Below are 24,735 nucleotides of genomic sequence, written 5' to 3' on the forward strand. Positions count from 1 at the left end.
TAAGTGTTTTATAATTTTCCTTGTAGAGATCTTTCAACTCCTAGGTTAAATTTATTCCTGGTGGGATTTTTTGTTTGTTTGTTTTGTTTGTTTAGCTATTAAAAGTGGGATTAATTTCCAATTTCTTTTTTAGCTAGTTCATTGTTGGTGTAAAAAATGCTACTGATTTTCATATGTTGATTTTGTATCCTGCAACTGTACTAAATTCATTTATTAGTTCCAAGAGTATTTTTGTGGACCTTTTAGGGTATTCTCTATATAAGATTGTGCAAACAGGAACAACTTGATTCTTCCTTTCCAGTGTGGATGGCTTTTATTTCTTTCTCTTGACTAATTGCTCTTTCAAGGACTTACAATACTATGTTGGATAAGAGTTGTAAGAGTGGTCTTCTTTGTCTTGTTCAGGTTCTTAAAGAAAAATTTGGTAAGCTTTTCCTCATTCAGTATAATTTTAGCTGTGGGTTTGTTAATATATGCCCTTTATTATGTTGACATATGCTCCTTCTATAACTAGTTTGTTGGAAGTTTTTACCATGGAGGAATGTTGAATTTTATCAAATCCTTCTTCTGTGTCTATTGATGATCCTATGGCTTTTGTTCTTCATTCTACTAATGTGACGAATCAGGTTTATTGATTTGCATATGTTGGATCATACTTGCCTCCCTGGGATAAATCCCACTTGATCATGCTGATCTTTTTAATAAGCTGCTGGACTTAGTTTGCTAGTACTTTGTTGAGGATTTTTTCATATAGGTTTGTCAGGGATACTAGCCTGTGGTGGTTGTGTTCTTCTCTGGTTTTGGTAACAGGGTGATGTTGGCCTTATAGAATGAATTTGAAAGAATTCCCTTGTCTTCAATATTCTGTGAGATTTTAAGAATTGGTGTTAGTTCTTTAAATGTTTGGTAGAATTCAGCAGGGAAGCCAGTAGGTCTTGGGCTTTTCTTTGATGGAGGACTTTTTATTACTACTGGTAATTCAATCCCGTTACTCAGAATTGGTCTGTTCGGGATTCCTATTTCTTCTTGGTTCATTCTTGGTAAGTTGTGCATGTCTAGAATGTATCCATTTCTGCTAGGTTTTCGCCTTTGTTGGTATATAGTTTTTCATAATAGTCTGTAATGATTTTTTTTGTATTTCTGTGGAATCAGTGGTAATGTCTCCTTTTTCATTTCTAATTTTATTTATTTGGATATTTATCTTTTTTCTTGGTTAGCCTAGCTAATGATTTGTCAGTTTTGTTCATCTTTTCAAAAAACTAAGCTTTGTTTCTGTGATATTTTATACTTTTTTGTCTCAACTTTATTTATTTTAGCTCTGATCATTATTATTTCTTTCCTTCTACTAATTTTGGGTTTGGTGAGTTCTTGCTTTCCTAGTTCCTTGAGATGCATTGTTGGGTTGTTTATTTGAAATCTACTTTCAATGTAGGTATTAATTGCTGTAAACATCCCTCTTGATGCTATTATTGCTGAATCCCATAGGTGTTGGTATGTTATGTTCATATTTTCATTTGTTTCCAGAAATTTCCTTTTTAATTTCTTCATTGACTCTTTGGTTGTTCAAGAGTATGTTGTTTAATTTAATTTCTATTTATCTGCACAGTTTTGAAAGTTCCTCCCATTACTGATTTCTAGTTTTCTTCCAATGTGGTCAGAAAAGATATTTGATATGGTTTAAATTCTTTTAAATTTTGTTGAGACTTGTTTTGTGGCCTAATATGTGGTCTACCTTTCAGAATGTGTCCCATGTGCTGATGAGAAGAATGGGTTCTATAGCTGTTGCATGAAATACTCTATAAATATCCATTAGGTAAAATTGGTCTAAAGTGTACCTTAAATCCAATGTTACTTTGTTGATTTTCTGTCTTGATGATCTGTCCAATGCTGAGAGTAGAGTTTTAAGGTCTCCAATTATTATTGTGTTAGAGTCTGTCTCTCTCTTTAGATCAAATAATATCTGCTTTATATATCTGAGTGCTCCAGTATTGAGTGCATATATATTTACAATTGTTATATCCACTGGCTACATTGATCCCTTTGTAATTATATAATGACCTTCTTTGTTTCTTTTTTACAGTTTTTGACTTAAAGTCTGTTTTATCTGATACAACTATAGCTACTGCTGTTCACTTTTGGTTTCCATTGCATGGAATATCTTTTCTATCACTGAATTTTCAGTCTATATATTTCTTTACAGCTATTTGGGTTTCTTATAGGCAGCATATATAGTTGGGTCTTGTTTCTTTTTATCTGTTCAACTAGTCTATATTTTTTAAGTGGGGAATTTAATCCACTTTTATATTCAAGGTTATTACTGAAAAGTGAGGACTTTTTGTTTTCTTGTTGTTTTGTATATCCTTTGATTTTTTTCCTTCCTCTTTTATTGTTTATCATTAGGATTTGATTATTTTCTGTAGTGATACGGTGTGATTCTTTTTTCTTTCTTCTTCATATATGTGCTTTACTAGTAGGTTGGTTTGTTTGTTTGTGACAGAGTCTCACTTGTTGCCCAGACTAGAGTGAGTGCCATGGCATCAGCCTAGCTCACAGCAACCTCAATCTCCTGGGCTCAAGCAATCCTGCTACCTCAGCCTCCCGAGTAGCTGGGACCACAGGCATGCACCACCATGTCTGGCTAATTTTTTCTATATATATTAGTTGGCCAATTAATTTCTTTCTATTTATGGTAGAGACGGGGTCTCACTCTTGCTCACGCTGGTTTCGAACTCCTGACCTCGAGCAATCCGCCCTCCTCGGCCTCCCAGAGTGCTAGGATTACAGGCGTGAGCCACCCCACCTGGCCTGGTTTTGTTTTTTTTTGTTTGGTTGACTGGCCAAATTTCTTTCTACTTTTTTTTTTAAGTAGAGACAGGGTCTCACTCTTGCTCAGGCTAGTCTCAAATTCCTGAGCTCAAGCAATCCTCCTGCCTTGACCTCCCATAGTGCTAGGATTACAGGCATGAGCCACCATGCCTGGCCACCAATAAGGTTTATACTTTGCATGTCTTCATACTGATAATTGTCATCTTTTCACTTCAAGATGCAGGATGCTCTGCAGCATTTCTTGCAAGGTTGCTTTAGTGGTGACAAATTCCCTGTTTTTGCTTGTCTGAGAAAGACTTTATTTCTCCCTTAATTCTGTTGGATAGTTTTGCTGGGTGTGGTATTCTTGGTTAGCAATTGTTTTTCTTTCAGCATTTGAATATATTATCCCATTCTCTCCTGAACTGTAAGGTTTCTGCTGACAAATCTGCTGTTACTCTGTTGGGAATTTCCTTTTACATGATTTGATGCATTATATGTTATTTGTTGCATTTATCTTTCTATTTTTACTATTCTCTCTTTGTCTTTGACTTTTGAAATTTTGACTATAATGTTCATTAGAAGGGAACTTTTTGGTTGAATCCATTTGGAGACCTTTGATCTTTCTTGATCTGGATGCCCATATCTCTCCTCAAAACTACTTAGGAAGTTTTCAGTTATTATTTCATTAAATAGGTCTTCTATGCCTTTATCCATCTCTTTTTTCAGAAATTCTCATAATATGAATATTTGCTCATTTAATAGTGTCTCACATGTCTTGTAGAGTTTCTTTACTCTTTTTCACTCTTATTCCTTTTTTTTTCTCTCACTAGCTAATTTCAAATGACCTATCTTCGAGTTCAGAGATTCATTTTTCTGCTTGATAAGTCAAGCTCTCTTTGTATTTCATGTATTTAATTCTTCAGCTGCAGGATTTCTGTTTAGTTCTTTTTTATGATTTCTATCTCCTTGTTTAATTTCTCATTCCTGATTGTGTTGAACTATCTATCTGTATTTTCTTGTGTCTTGTTGAGTTTCTTTACGATTATTATTTTGAACTCTTTCTTCTGCAACTGAATGAGTTCCTTTTCATTGTGGTCTATTACTAGACAGTTATATTCCTTTAGTGGTGTCATATTTCCTTGCTCTTTCCTGTTTCTTGTTTCCCTGCATTGATGTCTGTGCCTGATGGAACAATCACTTATTCCAAACTTTCTAGAGTGATTTTCATAAAAAATATTTCACCTGCATTTGGATCTTAATATGTTTTTGGAAGGGTGTGGTGACTCTGTTTCCAGATAGATGCAGTGGTATAGTCTCCATGCAGCTTCTTTAGCTGCATTCAATGTCAGAGATAACTGTGGGCACCTCAGTAGCCTAGACTGTAGAATTTTGTTGTAGATTGTTTATGTCCTTGGTGACAAGGGCTTTCGGTGTCCTCCTATTCACATTTTCCCCACAATGGGGAGACTTAGCCAAGGAGATTTATCTTGGTATCAGGTATGATATGGCCTACAGGAAACAGCAGCAGTGTTGGGTTCCAGGTGCAGGTGTTCAGAGAGGCTGTCAGGCCAGGGTCCTAAGGTCAGGATCTCATTAACCTATTATAGCATCAGGATCTTGAGGTGCAGGCTTTCTCTCTGTGACAGGGTTGGATGTAGTATGCCCACAGAGTGAGGATCTATAACTCTGAGGTACCACCTAGCAGCTTGGGCCCAGGGGGCAATGCTGTAGCTGCGATTCTACCCCAGTGAGGTAGAGCACAGCACTGGCCTGACTCTGGAGAAGAAGAGGTGCTTTGGAGTTTGAGGTCTGGGAAATAGTACATGGCCACAACTCAGGAACCTGAGCTAATAGGCTCAGTGGCAACTCAGGTCAGTGGGCATGAGACACCATGTAATGATAACTCTAGACCCTGGGATTGTGGCATTCAGCAGAATCCCAGACTTTATGAGGCCAGGTGCAGCAGCAGCAAGTTCCCCAGAATGGCTAAGCACAGCATTGTTTGGGACCTAGGGAATAGGGAGAAGCATAGCAATGACCCCACTCTCCAGGGAAAGAAGTATCTCAGCAGCTCAGATTCTAGGGTGCTAGCCCAGCTCCAGGGAAGCAAGGTCCTAGAGCTGTTTGGCCTGTAGGATGGAGTGTCCCAGCTCAGCCACTGCTCTGTGTCCCTGAGACCCAGGGTACTACATCAGCGCAGCCCTGGGCTGCAATAGCTGCTCAGGTCAGCCAAGGCACTTTATTCCCCGCGGGCAGTACACTGCTTCAGCTCAGGCCCATCAGGCAGGACTGTTCTGGGCAGCCAGGCACCATTTCCCTGGGATGCAGGGCTCTGCCAAGGAAATGCTTCCTCAGGAGGCCTGCACAGTCTCATCTTAGGCCACTAAAGGCAAAGTGCAGCCGTGGCTGAGAGAGGTAGATGGAAAGATTCTGTCAAAGCCGTTTTCTCAGGAAAGCACCCGTAGCTTTAGCTACAGCCTGAGGGAGGAAGGAGAAGGGTAGGTGGAGCCACTCCACCACTGCTTGGCCCACAGGGAAGGGCATAACAGCTGCTCCCAGCTCAACTTGGGGATGTCAGCTACTGGGCAGTAGTTTGGGGTAGTTTAGCCTCAGGGATGGTAGGGTACCATGGCTACTCACTCCCAGGGAAAGACACACTCTGACAGTAGTTCTAGTTCCAAGATTGCATAGCATAGAAGCCACGCAAGCCACAGGGGTGAGGCACAGTGCCAGCTCCTTCTCTTGGGGGAGCACGGCTGTGTGGACTCCAGGCAGCTCCCTCAGCTGGTCTCAGTGCCCCTGAGGGCCGCAAGGGACCCCAGTGGTGAAGACTATAGGTGTCCAAGGTGTTGATGGGGGCTCCTGGGATCCTCTTGCCTACCTTTTCACCATAGGAAGAAGTTTCCCCTGGTTCTCAGCTTATCCCAGCTGGGAGATGGGGTGGTGGAATGCCAATGTTTCCTTCCATTCTGTGCGTCTGTCCTGAGTTTCTGTGCTCATCAAGGTTTCAGTTACTCCTTTGATGTACTCCAATGCTCCCCTTTAGTTACTTTTATTAAAATGTAGTTATTTATTTATTGTTTTGGCTCTTTTTGTGGAAGACATGAGTACTATGGGCTTCTAGTCAGCCATCCTGCAATGTCATTCTCTAAGAGGGAACTTCTGTATATAGGAAGTCTTTTCTTGCAGTTGACACTCAAGCTGAAACCTGAATGATAAGAGGGAGCCAGCCTTACATATACTTGGGCAAAGCACTCTGCAGGTGGAGGGAAGGGCCAATGGTCACAGGAGGCCACAAGCTTGGTATATTCAAGAAACAGAAAATCCAATGGCTCAGAGCATCAAGCAGGAAAGAGAGTGGCATGAAAAAACAATCAGTGAGGTTGGCAGGGTCAGATCTAGTCAGGCTTCGCTGACCCTGGTTAGGCAATGAGGTGGAGTAGGCGGCTAACCTCCCCAAATATGCTGTGGTATCAACCTGCCCTTAGCCTCAAGAGCTTTGATTCTGTCCTTCCCAGAGCATGCAGTGACCTCAGAAGACTGGTCAGCATGGGCTCCAGCCCCATCCATAACATTCACAAGTCCATGAATCCCCTCTGCTCAAACACCTTCATTGAGTCTACCTACCTTACAATACCCTTTAGTTTCTTGCAATAATTTTTTGCTTCAGACACTTGTTGTCCCTTCCTACAATTGGATTATATACTTCTAACATCATTTTCTACAGTTCCTAGCACAGGAATTAGAACATAGTGAGTATTCAGTATATTTTTGTGATCAACTGGATTTCTATTTATATAATTTTTGTAAGTTAATCAGCATGGTAACTTCTTCTAGCACATCAAAAAACACCATAGATAAGCAAAACAAGCTTCATAGAACTGTGTCATAGCATAAAAGAAGGCAGTTTGAATATATGAGAAAGAAAAGGTAGAGAAAGTATAGAAAGTTGACCAGGCTTGTAATCTTAGCCTGTAATCCTCGGGCCTATAATCCTAGCACTTTGGGAGGCCAAAGTGGGAGGATTGCTTGAGGTTAGGAGTTTGAGACCAGCCTAAGCAAGATCAAGACCCCATCTATACAAAAATAGAAAAAACAGCAGCAGTGTTGGGTTCCAGATGCAGGTGTTCAGAGAGGCCTGGGTAGCAGGCACTTGTATTCCTACCCACTTGGGAGGCTAAGGCAGGAAGATTGATCAAGCCCAGGAATTTCAGGTTGCAATGAGCTATGATGCACTCTAGCCTGGGAGACAGAGATCCTGTCTAAAAAAATAAATAAAGGAAGGAAGAAAAAGAAAGAATAGAAGGTAAACTGAATTGTGGAATTTTGAAGTTTCTATATTTAAGGAATTATATCATTTTAAATAACTGAAGAATATGTACTCTACTCCTATTAGGAAAAAAACAAGTTCTTGATCAAAGACTAATGAACAGAGTTAGAAAGAAAATAAATAATTTGTAGACGACTTTGTAGATAAAATTTGTAGATCTACAAATTGTTTTTATCTACAAATTTGTAGATAAAAGATCATCAAAACTGAGAAGTGGTTTTAATGTTTTATTGCATTTTATTGAATAGGAACTTATATAACACCATAGACCAAGAATTATTTAAAGCATTTTTTATAAATATTAGTTTGGTTACTCCTTAAAACCTTATAAGGAAGATATCTTTAGTTGTAAGAAACTGCCATTTTTTTAAGTCAAAAACAGTCAAATATTGGTAATTTCAGATAGTTCATCCCAGCTCCTTTTTATAGATGATGGAATTTAGGCATAAGGAGGTTAATTTGAGTGAATAAAAAGCAAAGCTGAGATTTCAAACCAGGCAGTCTGGTTCCAGACTCTGTGCTTGTAACAATGTCACTGAAAAAGAAAGAATTTACCTATCTCTGAGGAATGATTGCTAATTTCAATGTAAGTAGGACAAGCACAAGCTGGGAAAGAATTATTAAATAGGTCATTGTCTGTGCCCCTTACTGGGCTTCCATTGTTCAAATCCCCTGACAGTGCAGGAACACAGCTTTTGAAAGAAATTGAGTAATTATAAAGCTTAATTCATAGTTACCATATGCATTAGCTGAAATGCTTAAGAAGCCTTAACCCAGTGATCCAATTTCAGGCTAATGTTGTGATAAAATATAAATTTTTTTTAATTTCAAAATAACTTTAGCTCTTTAGTTTGTTTGCTGAAGGGCAATATATATTGAAGGGTAATTTATAGATAATAATATTTCTTTAAAAACCTTTCATCTGTTTTCTTTCATGTTTTCTTCACATGTCTGTTTCCACACATGTGAAAACCCCAGGAAAAACAAAAGCTAGCCCTAACAATTGCAAATTTTCTTATGTTTCCAAAGCACTTTTATTTAGACTCTGCATCACAAAACCCCAAAATTCAATCTGACAAGGGAGGATCATCCTCAAAATGCAAAGCAGGATATAATAGGCCAGTCCAGAATTCTCTTTCCTCCTTGATATGGTCAAAAAATACATTAAGAGAATCTTTCACATTGGTAATTAAACTAGCAAGCAAAGCATCTATGATGTTATGTTTCTTTGGATTTGTGTCTGTAACATAGGCCAGGAATTTTTGAGATGCTTGCCTTTCTTGATATCAAAATCACTTAAAACAGCTTCCAGATACTCAATATCTGGCTGAATATTCTCCTCATCGCCACCTTCATCTCTTTATTCCTGAAAGTATAGATGGCAGGGTTCAGAAATGGAGTAATTATTACATCAAAAATGGCAAGGAATTTATCCACAGGCACTGTGAGAAATGGCCATGAATACACAAAGATGCATGGACCAAAATATAAGACCACCACTGTCATGTGCGCTGACAGTGTAGAGAGGGCTTTGGACAAGCCACCTGAAGAATGTTGCCAAACGGTGACCAGGATGAAGATATAGGAGATAATCAAAATTAAAAAAGTTCCCAGAGAGATGAAACCACTGTTGGCAGTGACTGTGAGCTCCAATCTGTAGATGACCGTACAGGCAAGCCTAATGAATCGAGGAAGATCACAGTAAAAGCTATCCACTTCATTGGGGCCACAGAATGGTAGGTTTACAACAAATACAAGTTGGATCAATGAATGGGTGATTCCAATGGTCCAGGCAGCCACCAAGAGGAAAGTACAAGTTCTGAAGTTCATGATGGTCAGGTAGTGGAGAGGCCTACATATAGCAACATATCGGTCAAGGGCCATGACAATAAGCAAGACCATCTCAGTTCCTCCAATAACATGAATGAAGAACATCTGAGTAATGCAGCCTTGGAAAGAGATTACTTTTCTCTCTTTGAAAAGATCATAAATCATCTTGGGAACTGTAATGGAGGAAACCCACATGTCAATAAAGGAGAGATTGGCCAGCAGGAAATACATGGGGGAGTGCAAATGGGAGTCAGAGATCACGGTGAGCACAATGAAGAGGTTTCCTAAAATACCTGCTACATAGAACATGGAGAAAATTAGAAAGAGGACAAGTTGCATCTCCAAAGAACTGGTAAATCCCACCAACACAATCTCATGCACCACCGAATAATTTCCTCCCCCCATGGTCTCAGTCATTTTGGGCTCCATATTTGCCTGAAAGAACAGAAGAAATAAGAAAGTAGAATTACTGGATGTATCAGGGTTCCATTAGACAGACAGAACCACTAGGAAATAATATGATAAGGAAATGTTACAGGAAGTTGACTTTAGGTAATCACAGAAGCTGGTTCAGCAATCAATATGTCAATTTATTTTGCTTCTGATGCTGTAGTTGAAGACCACAAGACAAGCAGTCAGGAAGGGAAGACAGATAGAAAGTTGGGGAAATCAAGAATAAATAGGAACCCACAAGCAAGAGCTACAGTCCACAAGGACAGACTAAAACTGGTGTCAGTTCTCATTGCCTCTGACCTTGACGGCATAGGTGTACTGCAGAAGCCAGGATCATTTGTCACAGGGATAAACGCACATACCTGGTCTACAAGTCAATGAACCTAATGGAGGATCCCAAGGAAGGTGTTGCTTTTGCAATCCCAGGCACTGCTTCACATCAATGAGATAAACTCACAGAGAAACAAGTATGACCTGCAAAGATAGCTGCCATTTCACTTCTTCCCTCAAAATCTTGCAAAAGAATCTCTTTTGCAGCTCACCCGAGTTGGAAACATACAGAAAAGGGACTTCTGAGGAATATAGCTCAGCCTAACCTAGTTGACACAATAGAAACCACAACAATGGCTATTTAAAATGAATTTCCAAGTAAGAAAGAAAATGGAAGAACGGGTTCCACATGTACTCGCCATCAAATTGGTACTGACTGATTAACACTATAGTGCTCAAATGGTGGTGGGGTTCACCAGGAATTCGGGGGTTGGGAGGGTAGACCCACATCTGAGGGATGTGGTGAGCATTGTGGAGGGGAAGGGCATAACTCTAATCCTTGCTAGGCAAAGATATAAAATGCAACCAAATTGTTTGAACTATCATATTTTCTTTAAATAAAAAAATATATAAAGAAAATGAACAAATTTTAAAATTGAAATATCACCTATTTCCACACAGTCAAACCATGACCACAGTGGCACTTAAATAGAGTTGGGAAAGGCTCCAAGTCCACTGGTCCTAATCTCACCCTATCTTTCACCAATTTCCGTTTTTATTATTTAATCTGTTTAAAATTTCACTGGAGAGAATCCAACCAAGGTGAAGGACTGGAAGCAGCATGCATATGCCACTCTCAAGGAGAGGTTGAAAGTTGCAAGTAGATGCCCACCTATGAATGGACCTTCTTGGAGAGAGCATTGTAAATCATCACAGAAGCGATAGGAAGTGAAGGACAGGGATATAGGGTGATCTACTAGAAAAGATCAAAAGGTACCTGGAGGATGTGTCCACACATGGAGAAAGTTCAGAGAAGAGCTCTAGGCTCCCCCTGCAGACACTGCAACCCAAGCTGTGAGGGAGCTCCCACCACCACTGTCGGCCTCTGTTCTGATCAGAAAGCTGCCTAGAAACTGTACAGTAACGTTGCACCAGAGAGTGGGCATAGTAGGAACCTTTTGGTTTCTGTTCCTGGGTTGCTGTAACTGACGCCATTCTGAGATCTCAGGTCCAGAGCATCTAGTCTACACAGCAATCAGCTTCACTACAACTGCCTCCACAATACCCCTGCCAGGCTGGGGAGGGAACAGGGAGAGCAGATGCTCTCACATGCCCCAGGATGGAGAGCTAAGTGCTCCCCACTGGGGTATGAAAACAGAACAGCTGCCAATACCACCCGAGAACTCCATGGCAACAGCTTTAGTGGGATCTGCATGGGGAGAGAACCCTAGCCACCTGGAGGCCTGTCCCCACAGTCCTGCATGCCTCCTGGCACCATGCCTGTGGCCCAGTGCTCCATGACAGACCTATTAGCCATAAGCTGCCCCTGCCGCATGCCACCATTGCACCTGCATGTGGGTGGAACAAATGCCTGCAGCCTTGACACCCATAGCCACTGCCTAGATAGCCTTGCCAAGCAGACACTGCCACCACCATGGGGAAACCAGGGCAGAGCAATCTCTAGCACCACCCATCTCCATGGAGAGAGACTCACCAGCTCCTCACCTGAGCTTTGAACAGTAGCCCAGGGACCAATGCACCACTTCACATGAAAATTAAACAACTTGCTGCTGAGGATGGAAATTAAGATAGAAATAAAAAGATTCTTTGAACTGAACAACAAAGGGGACGCATATGTATAAAAATCTATGGGATATAGTAAAAGCAGTGCTAAACGGAAAATTCACAACTTTAAATGCTTACATCAAAAACAGAGAATGATCACAGATTAACAACTTCACTTTACATCTAAAGGAACTAGAAAAAGTAAAACAAACCAAACCCAAAGCCAGCAGAGGAAATAACAGTGCTCAGAGCAGAACTAAACAAAATGGAAACCAAAAAAAAAAAAAAAAACCAATACAAAAGAGTTAATACTTTGAAATGATAAACAAAATAGATAGACCACTAGCCAGATTAAACAGAAATAGAAGAGAAAAAAACTCAAATAAATTCAATCAGAAATAAAAAAAGAAACATTACAACTGATATCACAGAAATACAAAATAAGCATCTGTGAATACCACAAAAACCTCTATGCACAAAAACTAGAAAACCAGATCAAATGGATAAATTCCTGGAAGCAAGCAACCTCCCAAGCCTGAATCAGGAAGAAATAGAAATCCTGAACAAGTCAATAATGGGCAATGAAATTGAAGCAGTAATAAAAAATTTCCCAAGAAAAAAAAGCACCAGACCAGAAATATATACAGCTGAATTCTACCAGTTATATAAATAAGAACTGGCATGTATCCTACATGAATTATTCCATAACATCAAGGAGAGAAACCTCCCTAATTAATTCTACAAAGGCACTATTACCTTAATCCCCAAGCCAAGAAAGGACACAACAAAAAGAGAAAATTGTAGGCCAATATCCTTTAAGAATGTAGATGCAAAAATCCTCAACAAAATACTGGCAAACTGAATTCAACAGCGTATCAAAAAGGTAAGTTCACCATGACCAAATGGGTTTCATCTTAGGGATTCAACATACACAAATCAATAAATATGATTCCTTACAAAAACAGAAGGAAAAACAGAGACCATATAATCATATCAATAGATGCAGAAAAGGCATCCAACAAAATCCAGCACCCTTTCATGATAAAAAACCCTCAACAAACAAAGCATAGAAGGAACATACTTCAAATTATGAAAGCCATGTATGACAAACACACAGACAACATCGTGATGAATGGGGAAAAGTTCAAAGCATTCTTTCTAAGAACTGAAACAAGACAAGTATGCCCACTGTCACCACATTTAGTCACCAGAATATTAGAAGTCCTATCCAAAGCCATTGGAAAAGAAAATGAAATAAATAAAGGGTATGCAAATCGAGAAAGAAGAAGTCAAACTATCCCTATTTGCCAACAATATGATCTTTTTTTTTTGTTGTTTTGTTTTTGTTTTTTTTTTTTTTTTTGAGACAGAGTTTCACTTTGTTGTCCAGGCTAGAGTGAGTGCCGTGGCGTCAGCCTAGCTCACAGCAACCTCAAACTCCTGGGCTCGAGTGATCCTTCTGCCTCAGCCTCCCGAGTAGCTGGGACTACAGGCATGCGCCACTATGCCCGGCTAATTTTTTTTTATATATATATCAGTTGGCCAATTAATTTCTTTCTGTTTATAGTAGAGACGGGGTCTCGCTCTTGCTCAGGCTGGTTTTGAACTCCTGACCTTGAGCAATCCGCCCGCCTCGGCCTCCCAAGAGCTAGGATTACAGGCGTGAGCCACAGCGCCCGGCCAACAATATGATCTTGTATCTGGTGTAAGGACTCCACCAAAAGACTCCTAGAATTAATAAATAAATTCAGTATAAGTCTCAGATTACCAAATCAATGTATACAAAGCAGTTGTATTTCTATATACTAATAACAGTCAAACTGAGAGTCAAATAAAGGACTCAATACCATTTACAATAGCTACAAAGGAAATAAAATACTTAGGAATATACTTAACCAAGGAAGTGAAAGATCTCTCTATCAGGGGAACTATAAAACACTGATGAAACAACCAAATGGAAAAACATCCCATGTTCATGGATTGGTAGAATCAACATCATTAAAATGTCTGTACTCCCCAAAGTGATTTACAGAATCAATGCAATTCTCATCAAAATACCAGCATCATATTTTGCATATCTAGAAAAAATAATCCTAAGCTTCATTTGGAACCACAAAAGAGCCTGAACAGCAAAAGCAATCTTAAGCAAAAAGAACAGTCTAGAGGCATCACATTGCATGAATTCAAATTATGCTACAAGGCTATAGGAACCAAAACACCACAAAAGTAGAGACATACTAAACTTGAGCCCATCCTCCAAAATGAGGTATCACAAGAATGGAAGAATAGGCACCACATGTACTTGCCATCAAACTGGCACTGACTGATCAGCATTGAGGTGCTCACACAGTAGTAATATTTGGGGGGGGTAGAGGGTTGGCGGTGGGTAAACTCACAACTAATGGACGTGGTGAGCATTGTAGGGAAGGAAAGGGCACATCTCAAATCATGGTTTGGATGTAGCTCAGTTTCCAGTCCCTGCCACTCCAGCCCATTCTATAGCAGATTAATGTTCTGAAAACACTAATTATGCCTCTCTACCACTCAAAATCCTCAGGGACTGTCCATTGGCTAAAGAGCAACCATGCTATTCAACAGGTCCCTGTGTTCTAGCTCCAACACTGTCTCACCCTATCTTCACCCAAACTGGTCTCCTTGACATCCCTAAAACTCTTTTCCTCCTTTTGCTCAAAGTATCCCCTCCTCATAAAATACCCTACCCCATCTATTCTGAAATGTTGCCTGTTTTTCACAGCCACGCTTAAAAGCCACATATCTCTCAAAACCTCCCCAATGCTTTTAGCTAAAAAACAAAAATCTTGTTCCCCTCCTGGGCCCAAGCCACACCCAGCACAAGACTTTAGAAGGAGAAGCTAATCACACCAAGACAAGACCTGAGCTTTACTTCTCAGAAAATATTGAACAGAAACCCTGATGCATAGAAAATGGCAGACCCTTAATTTAAAACTGAAGTTTCCCCTATTTTTTCCACTTCTTTTTTAATGCAACATTTCCCTAAAGAGCAATCCTCCCTTACTTACTTTTCCACCCCACAGCTGTTCTGGCTCTAGCTGCACAGTGACAGAAAGTTTTCTTTTTTATCTCCTACACCAAGCTGTGAGCTCAGCGGGGAAAGAAACCTTTCTTTCTATAATCCCAGTACCCAGCACTGTACTGGAAACATAACAGAAGCCAAAGAAATGGTTTTTGTTGAATTTAAAAAATGGGTGTACGAACAAAAATGAACCTAACCCAGATATCAAAGTTTTTTGACTATATCAGAAGACTGGGGTCCAACTGAGAAAATTAGAGGAAATATTTTGCCCTTCACAATCAATTCATATTTGTTCTCTTCAGTCCTTTGTTATAATAACTCATTAAATGGTCAGTATAGGAGGAAAAAATGCTTCTCCTGCTTCTTTGTCAAACACCATCTGAGCTGCATTCTTCTATTTGCTTGGTCCACATAGAAGTTGCTTTCTATAACTGAGACCAAATATCATTACCAGGTATTTGGACTGATTTTCCCAAATACCATTACCTGCTACTCTGGAGTGGATGTTTACTGCCAAACTAATCTGAATTAGAAGCTAACTCTAAGCATCCTAGTGTTATTTACACTCCTGTGAAATCTTGGCTCATGCCAGATTCTCCCACATCATGGTTCCTTTTTTTTAATTTTTAATTTTAATTTTATTGTTATTAATTTATACACATGGTAAAGTGTACAAAAGGTATTTTATAGTCATAGTGGTTAGTTTAACATGTTTTGTATGTATGATTTTTATAAATCTATTAAAATTTACCTTAAACTATCAAAAAAGTTATTATTATTATTATTATTATTATTATGGATGCATAAAAGTTGTACCTATTTTTGGGATACATGTGATATTTTCATATGAGCACACATGTATAATGGTCAAATCATTGTAATTAGGATAGCCATCACCTCAAGCATTTACCATTTTTTTGTGTTAGGAACACTCCAATTCCACTCTTTTAGTTATTGTAAAATATACAATAAATTAATATATATTTTTTTTGAGACAGAGTCTCACTTTGTTGCCCAGACTATAATGAGTGCCATGGCATCAGCCTCGCTCACAGCAACCTCAAACTCCTGGGCTCAAGTGATCCTGCTGCCTCAGCCTCCCAAGTAGCTGGGACTACAGGCATGTGCCACCATGCCCGGCTGGCTAATTTTTTCTATATATATTTTTAGTTGGTCAATTAATTTCTTTCTATTTTTAGTAGAGACAGGGTCTTGCTCAGGCTGGTTTTGAACTCCTGACCTTGAGCAATCTGCCCGCCTCAGCCTCCCAGAGTGCTAGGATTACAGGCGTGAGCCACCACGCCCGGCCTACAATAAATTATTGTTAGCTATAGTTGCCCTCTTGTGATACCAAACACCAGATCTTATTTCTTCTATCTAACTGTATTTTTGTACCCATTGACCGTCCCGCTCCCCCCTCCTCACTGTCCTTCCCAGCTTCTGGTAATTATCACTCTACTCTCTGTCTCCATTAGTTCAGTTTTTGTTGTTGTTGTTTTTAGCTCTCACATGTGAGTGAGAACATGCAATATTTGTCTTTCTGTGCCTGGCTTATTTCAGTCAAAATAATGTCCTCTAGTTCTATCCATGTTGTTGCAAATGACAGGATTTCACCACATGATGGTTCTTACCCTTAAATACCTGACTCTGTCCCTGTTTAAATACCAAAATAAGTTCCCCGCAGATATTTGTCAAACCCTGCCCATTAACTCAATCTCTATTCTCAACTCTTTCTCTTCTGGGTATCCTCTTCTCCTATATCCAGTGGTGATTTCAGACTGTGGTTTAGTTACCAGAAAATCTCTTAGTGAAACACAATAATCTGATTGAATCTGTTCTGCCCATCCTTCTCACCCACCTGTTCTCTAGCAGATCTGCAGTAGCAGCTTCTTCAGAAAAATCACATCTGGCATTTGGAGCTATTTTACATGAGCCCAGAGGAGAAAAGGGATAGCTAATTCACAATACAAGGGTGGTAAAAAGTGGTACTAAATAGAGCATGGAAGGCCAATATGACTGCAGTCTGTGCTTGGAATGGTCTCATAGAATAAGACTGATTTTTCCCAAAGCAACATAGGAGGAGGCAATTAATGGGTCACCCCGGGGAAAGGATCCCTCAGGAATAAGTAAGTTTTATCAAGTTATTTTTATACCTCAGGGGTTGAGGCAAAGGTAAAAGCATAAGATTCGTGGAAATATCCTTTAATTACTTTTTAATGAAAATCGTCTTTATTGTCCTTTCTTAGACACAAACGCAAGACATACAAAAACATATACAGTAGAAACATTTTCTAGATATCTGCATTTGGGCAGGGTTGAGAAAAGAAAAACAAGCATATGCTGGGATTTAGGATATACAACAACAGTCCAAAAAAAAAAAAAAAGACACCAAAAATAAGACCTATTGTTCTTCACCCTATCCTGAGTTCACCTATTGATCAAAGAGTTGACATCAATGTTCTGCCTCTAAATGCCTATTACTCTGCCAAACCAATATTTATGCAATTTTTATGAGGTTTAGTGTATTTTCTGTTTCAGTGATGGCCTTTACAGTGTCTACTGAGTTCTCTTGAGAAAATATTTTTCTTTAAATGTTTATAGACCACTGAGCAAGACCATAGCAAAAAGGATGAGAGGACCATGGGTTCAATTCACTTCTACAAACACTAATTGGGATTCTAATATATCAAGCTCTATTGTTCTATTATACATGATGATTAAAAATAAGAGGAAGGAGCCAGGCGCAGTGGCTCACGCCTGTAATCCTAGCACTCTGGGAGGCCAAGGCGGGCCTATTGCTCAAGGTCAGGAGTTCGAAACCAGCCTGAGCAAGAGCGAGACCCTGTCTCTACTATAAATAGAAAGAAATTGGCCAACTAATATGACGGAGGAAGCAGTATATGTAAAGACACAAAAAATCTGAAATAGTGTAACACACTCAGGGGCTTGCCAGCAGTTTGTGCATGGGGGGCTGTGGTTTGCAGAAATGGGGTTCCTGGAAATAATTATGGGCACCTTGGGCTAATGAGAGAAGATATGACCAAAAATCATAGACCAGCTTATTGTCAAAGAGGACAGAGGGTGATATACAAAAGGGATATTAGCCACTTGGGAATACATAGCAAAGTGGTATTGTGATTCTCCTTGTGTTTTTATTTAAGAAGGCTGAGCTTTTGTTGGTCTTGAGGGGTTGAGGGTGGGAAACTCCAATGTCTTTGATTTAAGGTAAGTTTGTAACCAATATAACCCTTTCTCATTATTTAACACTAAACTCTAACCCTTTCCATTTATATCTAAATGACTGGCAAAACTGTTGAAAAATAGCAGCGGAATAAGTACATTTAATTTTCCATGCTATATACCCTTTACGTTGATACTCTATGGGTAATGTATCCCTGAAGTCTCAAACTTATCTAATTGTATTTCAAGAGAATTCACAGTTTTTCATTTTTTCTGTTAGAATAACCTAAGAGACACTTTATTGAAATCTAGATATATTGTGTCTTTCTTTTCTTCTCTTATATGGAACTAATTGATCCATATTGGATAATAAAAATGTCAACCTTGACCCTGAGCTCAAAAAATTGCAGTAACTAGCTGTGTGTGGTGGCATGAGCCTGTAGTTCCAGCTACTTTGTAGGCTGAAGTGGGAGGACTGCTTGAGCCCAAGAGTTGAAGATTGCATGAGTTATGATCATGCCACTGCACTCTAGCCTGGGTGACAGAGCAAGACCCTGTCTCTAGAGAAAAAAAAAATTACAGTAAGACTTTACCACTGCTAGGCTATCAGTGCTGTGTGTGGGAGAAAGTCAGGCTATTCAGCTTATATTTCTAACCAAAATTCATGGAACCTACTAAACAATTGTATGTCCACAATAGTGAATAAAGTTTACCATTGGCACTACTGGTTCAATAAACACATGATAAATTCAAACATGTTCTACAAAGTACTTGCTGATGAATAATGTAATGAATAAGCACAGGTTTTCAACACCTTACATTTTCAAAAGCTTTATAAATGTATCCTGTGAGGACTTTTACTGCATCATATATATTTTTACCACCATCAGTTGTGACAAATCTTAGCAGTTCCACTTCAGATTATACCAAATTTGTGTTTTCTCAACTCTGAAAATAGTCTCACTTATAGTTGTTCCACACAAACTATTCATAAAGGCTAATTTTTCAGCCACTTCGAACTCAGCATTGACTCCTAAAATAAATGACAACTGAAAAGTATCAGTAACATTTATCAACTTGTCAAGAACCAAAGAAAACCACTTGAAATAATTTGCTTGTTTTTGAATTAACTATTAGTGTTCCAATGCCCTCAACTCTTCAAGAAACTGTTCTCACTATAAAGTTATAGTTTTAGGCAAGTATATTTTATCTGGACACATTTCTTGGGCTGCAACAATCAAAAAAGATTTAATTAATTCACCATTGATAAATGTCTTTCCTTGCTTGGCTAACAAATGAGCCACTTGGAAATTTACTTTGGCTATAGCCCTAATTTTCATGTTTTTATTTTCTATTATTTTCATATCACCTATTCTTTGTCTTTCACTTCTAAAATTCTTTTTATTTATCTACTCATTTATTTATTTGAGAAACAGGTTCTTGCTCTATCACCCAGGCTGGAGTGCAGTGGCATAATCAAAGCTCACTGCAGCCTCAAACTCCTGAGCTCAAGCAATCCTCCCACCTTAGCCTCCTGAGTAGCTGGAACTAGAAGCATGCATCACCACACCCAGATAATTATCCTTTTTTTTTCTTTTTTAGAGAAATGGGGTCTCACTATGTTGCCCAGGCTGATCTCAAACTTCTGGCCTCAAGTAATTCTTCCACCTCAGTCTCCTGAGTAGCTGGGATTATAGACATGTACCATTATGCCCAGCTCTCATTTTCATTTTTTATTGTTGGGAAGAAATTCTGCTTTAATGAGATACTCCATTTTAAATTTTCTAATTTTTCTGACCATTGCTTTCCTGTGAGTGCTTAGTCTAGTAATGTTGATTATACAATAATCAAAAAAAGAAAAAGTCTTACAGAAGCCGCTGTGCTCTTCGTGGGTCGTCGCAGTTCTAGTCGCCGAGCCGCAGTGCGCTTGCAATGCCGCGTGGAAGCCGAAGCCGCACCTCCCGCATGGCCCCTCCGCCCCTCAGATGAGAACTGCACCCAGGCCAGCACCAGCAGCTCAGCCACCAGCAGCAGCCCCACCATCTGCAGTTGGCTCACCTGCTGCTGCACCCCGGCAGCCAGGTCTCATGGCCCAGATGGCAACCACTGCAGCAGGTGTGGCTGTGGGCTCTGCAGTTGGGCACACACTGGGTCATGCCATGACTGGGTGTTTCAGTGGAGGACGTAACGCCGAGCCATCAAACCCTGACATCACTTACCAGGAGCCTCAGGGAAGCCAGCTGGCACAGCAGCAGCAGGCTGGCCCTTGCTACTATGAGATAAAACAGTTTTTGGAATGTGCCCAGAACCAGAGCGACCTAAAGCTCTGTGAGGGTTTCAGTGAAGTGCTGAAACAGTGCAGACTTGCGAACGGATTATCTTAATCAAGAAGTTCAAACTGAAGAAATGAAAAATCGGCTCTCAAGAGCAAGTTAATTTAGTAATTAATAGTGAAAGCATAAAGTGTAAAATCATCAGTTAAACCTCTCCTCTGTCATTTAATAGCTTCCTTGCTTCAGAATTGCAGTGGTAGAGGGTATTCTTACTGTGTAGAAGTTCATTGAGATGGTAAAGAATTGGGGGGGCTGGGCAACTGTTGGTTGGTGTGGCCTCCTTAAACCAGCTGTTGTGATGTTTTTGCAAAGTAATTAAATAAAGTGATTTATTTCCTTCCAAAAAAAAAAGAAAAAAGAAAAAGTCTTTATTTCACCTTTAATTTTGAAAGATATTTTCACTGAATGAAGTTCTAGATTGACAGTAGATTTGTTTTGTTTTGTTTTTTAGAAACTTTAATATTATTCCATTATCTTCTAACTTACATAATTTCTGATGAGAAGTTATTTGCTTCCCTTCTATGTGCAATAAATTCTTTTCTATCTGGCTATCTTTACATTTTTCTCTTCATCACTGGTGTTCAGCAATTTGATTGTGATGTTCCTTATTAAGTCTTTAACATTCTTTTCTGAAAGCTTCATCATTTCTGGCTTTTCTGGATCTGTTTCTATTTATTTTTCCTCTAGGGGTTGTGTTTTCCTATTTATTTCATACCTAGTAATTTTTGCTTGGACTCTAGTCATTATGTTTTTTTCATTGTTGATCATTGCATTTTGTTGCATTCCTTTAGATAGTGTTTGATTTTGTCTTACAATTAAATAATTATAATCTTCTGCTCAGTTTCTAAACATCTATTACAAGATTTGGTAAGATGCCCTCTAAAGAATGATTGCAAATCATAACCAAGGAAGAAGGAAAATCTTATCGTCTTTGCGTGATTTAGCCCAAACTAGTACTATCACTTTGAAAGAAATATAGAAAACCAAAATGACGTTTGGGGTGTTCTTAGATTATTTCATGAAGAAAAGTTTTTTTTTTTTTTTTCACTACTTTCTTTAAATAAATGATTGGTTCTATTTCCTTAAACACTTAAGAGCTCTCTACAAGCCAAGATAACAAACAGATCTTTTTCTCTTGCTTTAGAGGTCTCCCTCAAAACATATTTCAGTAATGGCTACTGACAAAGCAAGCTCCCAGGGCTGCTTATTGGTTATATAATCAGCCTTTCCCTTCCAGAAAAGTCAGTATCTAAAACAGACAGTTAACAATGTTTTGAAAATTGTATTAGGAATTTTCTATACCATGTAATCAGTTCTCCACTTATAAATTTACTCTCTAATTTGTGTTATATATAGAGAGAGAACTAATCAAAGTTCTCCTTAAATGTTTCTTGAACTCCTCCTGACCTTGAGCTATCCTCCCGCCTCAGCCTTCCAGAGTGCTAGGATTACAGGCGTGAGCCACTGCGCCTGGCCCTTAAATGTTTCTTTCTTTTTTTTTTTTTTAATTTGTTTTTTTCATTTACAAAATACCCTCAGATTCTATTAAATGTTTCTTGATTCAACTTCTTAGCTTTAATTCTTCCATACGAGTAAGCAAAACATTTTAAATCTGTTTTTATCTCTTCCAATACTGCATTGTTTTTCTATACTTACTTTCTAAAACATTAAGAGCTGAGCATAGTGACTCATGCCTGTAATCCTAGCACTCTGGGAGGCTGAGGCAGGAGGATGGCTTGAGGTCAGGAGTTCGAGACCAGCCTGAGCAACAGTGAGACCCCATCTCTACAAAAAATAGAAAAATTAGCCAAATGTGGCAGCACATGCCTGTAGTCCCAGTTACTTGGAAGACTGAGGCGGAGGATTGCTTAAGCCTGGGAGTTTGGGGTTACAGTGAGCTACGTATGATGATGCCCCTGCATTTTAACCAGGACAACAAAGTGAGACTCTATCTCCAAAATAAATAAAAATTTAACAATAAATAAATAAAATAATACGTTAAGAAAATATAATTCAGCAATCTATTAATGCAAAAACTAAGGCTGAATTAAAAACAATTTCCCTCTGGTTCTTGCAAATGAAGTGCTATTAAAACATCACAGTTTTGTTCAAGAACTCTTATGTTAAATTCTCATACCCATATTAAAACAAGGAGAATCGCTTTATAGCGGTGCCCTTTATAAGTACTGAGCTGTTAACCTCTCTGGATTATCTGTGATCATGCTACCTCGGCATAGTTCTTCCTACTCACTATGATTTTTTAAAATCCCTAGTGCTTTCTCTGGGGGAAGCACTTTTTTCTGTCTGGGAAAATTCTCTTTGGAAGTTCATGTATTGTTAAGGAAAAAAAGATTACTTCCCTGCCAGTGAGATCAACCTTGGAGATCTATGGGATTATGGATTTCAAATCAGATTATTGTAGTATCCTAGACACTGTCCTTGTCTTTTCCTTCCCTCCTTTCCATCAAAACAATGTGGCTCTAGGCCGGGCGCTGTGGCTCACGCCTGTAATCCTAGCTCTTGGGAGGCCGAGGCGGGCGGATTGCTCAAGGTCAGGAGTTCAAAACCAGCCTGAGCAAGAGCGAGACCCCGTCTCTACTATAAATAGAAAGAAATTAATTGGCCAACTGATATATATTTAAAAAATTAGCCGGGCATGGTGGCGCATGCCTGTAGTCCCAGCTACTCGGGAGGCTGAGGCAGAAGGATCACTCAAGCCCAGGAGTTTGAGGTTGCTGTGAGCTAGGCTGACGCCACGGCACTCACTCTAGCCTGGACAACAAAGTGAGACTCTGTCTCAAAAAAAAAAAAAAAAAAAAAAAAAAAAAAAAAAAAAAAAAAAAAAAAAAAAACAATGTGGCTCTAAGGGAAGTTGCACCTTCAAGATTGGTATCTTTATGTGTACCTGCCCCAGTATGTTGAATCATGAAAAGGTTTATCCCTTAAATACTCCCTATACTTCAAAAATATTTTTTTAAAAACTCACCAAATCAGGCTATAAAAACTTGAACTGAACTAAATAAAAGAGAAATATTCCCCTCACCTTGGACAGATTTCTTCCTTACCTATTAGTTACTGGAATTGGCCAAAAGGGAGGTAACGGGGAAAGACCAATGTAATATAGGATAAGGAGAATTGGACTGAGGGTCCTAGCTGTGTCACCTGTTTTTTTATGTAGCCAGGTGAAAGTCACTTCGCCCATCTAGACCTTAGTTCTCACATATTTAAATTAGGAGCCCCACGCGTTGGCTCACGCCTGTAATCCTAGCACTCTGGGAGGCTTAGGCGGGAAGATCGCTCAAGGTCAGGAGTTCAAGACCAGCCTGAGCAAGAGCAAGACCCCATCTCTACTAAAAAATTGAAAGAAATTCGCCAGAAAACTAAAAATATATCAAAAAAATTAGCCGGGCATGGTGGCACATGCCTGTAGTCCCAGCTACTCGGGAGGCTGAAACAGACAGATCACTTGAGCCCAGGAGTTTGAGGTTGCTGTGAGCTAGGCTGACACCACGGCACTCTAACCAGGGCAACAGAGTGAGACTCTGTCTCAAAATAAATAAATAAATAAATAAAGGAGGAAAGATGGAGAATTGGACTAGATAACCATTAACAATCCCTTCTAGATCTAATATTCTATATTACTATATAAATATACTTGAAGTGTTAGATAAAATCACCAAAAAAAAAAAAAAGCAATAGAAGATTTTTCTCAAAAAAACTTCAAAAAGGTGGCAACTAACTGTTGACACTTACCACTATGTTCCAGGCCCTAGAAATTTAGGAATGAAAGAAGCAGCTATGTCCCAGCCTTCACTGAGTCTAATGGTTATAGGAAGAACAAACATTAAAAACAAACATAATTAATTCCAATTTATTCATAATCTCAATTAATGAATGAGTTGATTGATTATAGAGCAATTGAATAATTTTAACTTTTTAAAAAATAACTTTTAATAACTTTAATAAAAAATCTAATCCAATCTGGCATTCGAAAAGGTTTCCCTGAGAAACTCATTTAAGCTGAGACCAGACTCAAAAAGATGTTCAAAAGATGAGGAAGCGTTTTTAAATAAGTGGAGGAAAAGGCCAGGCACAGTGGCTCACATCTGCAATCCCAGCACTTTGAGAGGAAAAGGTGGAAGGATCACTTGAAGCTAGGAGTTTGAGATCAGCCTGGGCAACATAGCAAGACCCCTTCTCTACAAAAAATACCCAAATTAACGGGGTATAGTGGCAAGTGCCTGTAGTCTCAGCTACTCGGGAGGCTGAGGTAGGAGGATCACTTAAGTCCAGGTTGCTGTGATCTATGATGGTGCCAGTGCACACCAGGCTGGGCAACAAAATGAGACTTTGTCTAGAAAAAAAGAAAAGTGGAGAAAAAGAGGAGATAGAAAAATTATAATGAAAAGGATCCTAAGAAAGTTGATAAAGAGAGAAAAAATGAAAGTGACAAAAATGGTGGTCAAAGTTTTCACATCTACTTGGGAGTTAGAAATGTCAGAGCTTAGCCATATGTCAGAATTACCCTGAACACTAATTACTGCATGAGCGTCTACTCTGGTATGTAAACTTGTTACTTAACAGTTCGTGATATAAATAACAGTACATTCTACTGAGATCACAAATTAGCTCATTATTTTGCCTAGGGAATTGTACTATGTCATCTATCTAGGTTTTTATTTACTTGGTGA

At 39.1% G+C, this 24,735-nt stretch overlaps 1 protein-coding gene and 1 pseudogene across 1 annotated transcript; one reads left to right on the plus strand and one right to left on the minus strand.

Annotated features, from left to right (window-relative positions):
- Positions 1-8,434: 8,434 nt before the first annotated feature.
- Positions 8,435-9,373, minus strand: LOC105859211 (olfactory receptor 4F21-like). Its single transcript, XM_012742854.2, has one exon. It carries the CDS (start codon positions 9,371-9,373, stop codon positions 8,435-8,437), a length of 939 nt encoding a protein of 312 aa, XP_012598308.2.
- A 10,206-nt stretch (positions 9,374-19,579) lies between these two features.
- On the plus strand, positions 19,580-20,408 carry LOC105868475 (coiled-coil-helix-coiled-coil-helix domain-containing protein 2 pseudogene; annotated as a pseudogene).
- Positions 20,409-24,735: the final 4,327 nt, after the last annotated feature.

Source organism: Microcebus murinus, chromosome 6 (genome assembly GCF_040939455.1).
Source record: "Microcebus murinus isolate Inina chromosome 6, M.murinus_Inina_mat1.0, whole genome shotgun sequence".
In the NCBI taxonomy this organism is placed as follows: domain Eukaryota; kingdom Metazoa; phylum Chordata; class Mammalia; order Primates; family Cheirogaleidae; genus Microcebus; species Microcebus murinus.

Excerpts from the sequence above, each read along its gene's own strand:
- LOC105859211 (XM_012742854.2), bottom strand. The coding sequence starts at position 9,373 with ATGGGGGGAGGAAATTATTCGGTGGTGCATGAGATTGTGTTGGTGGGA.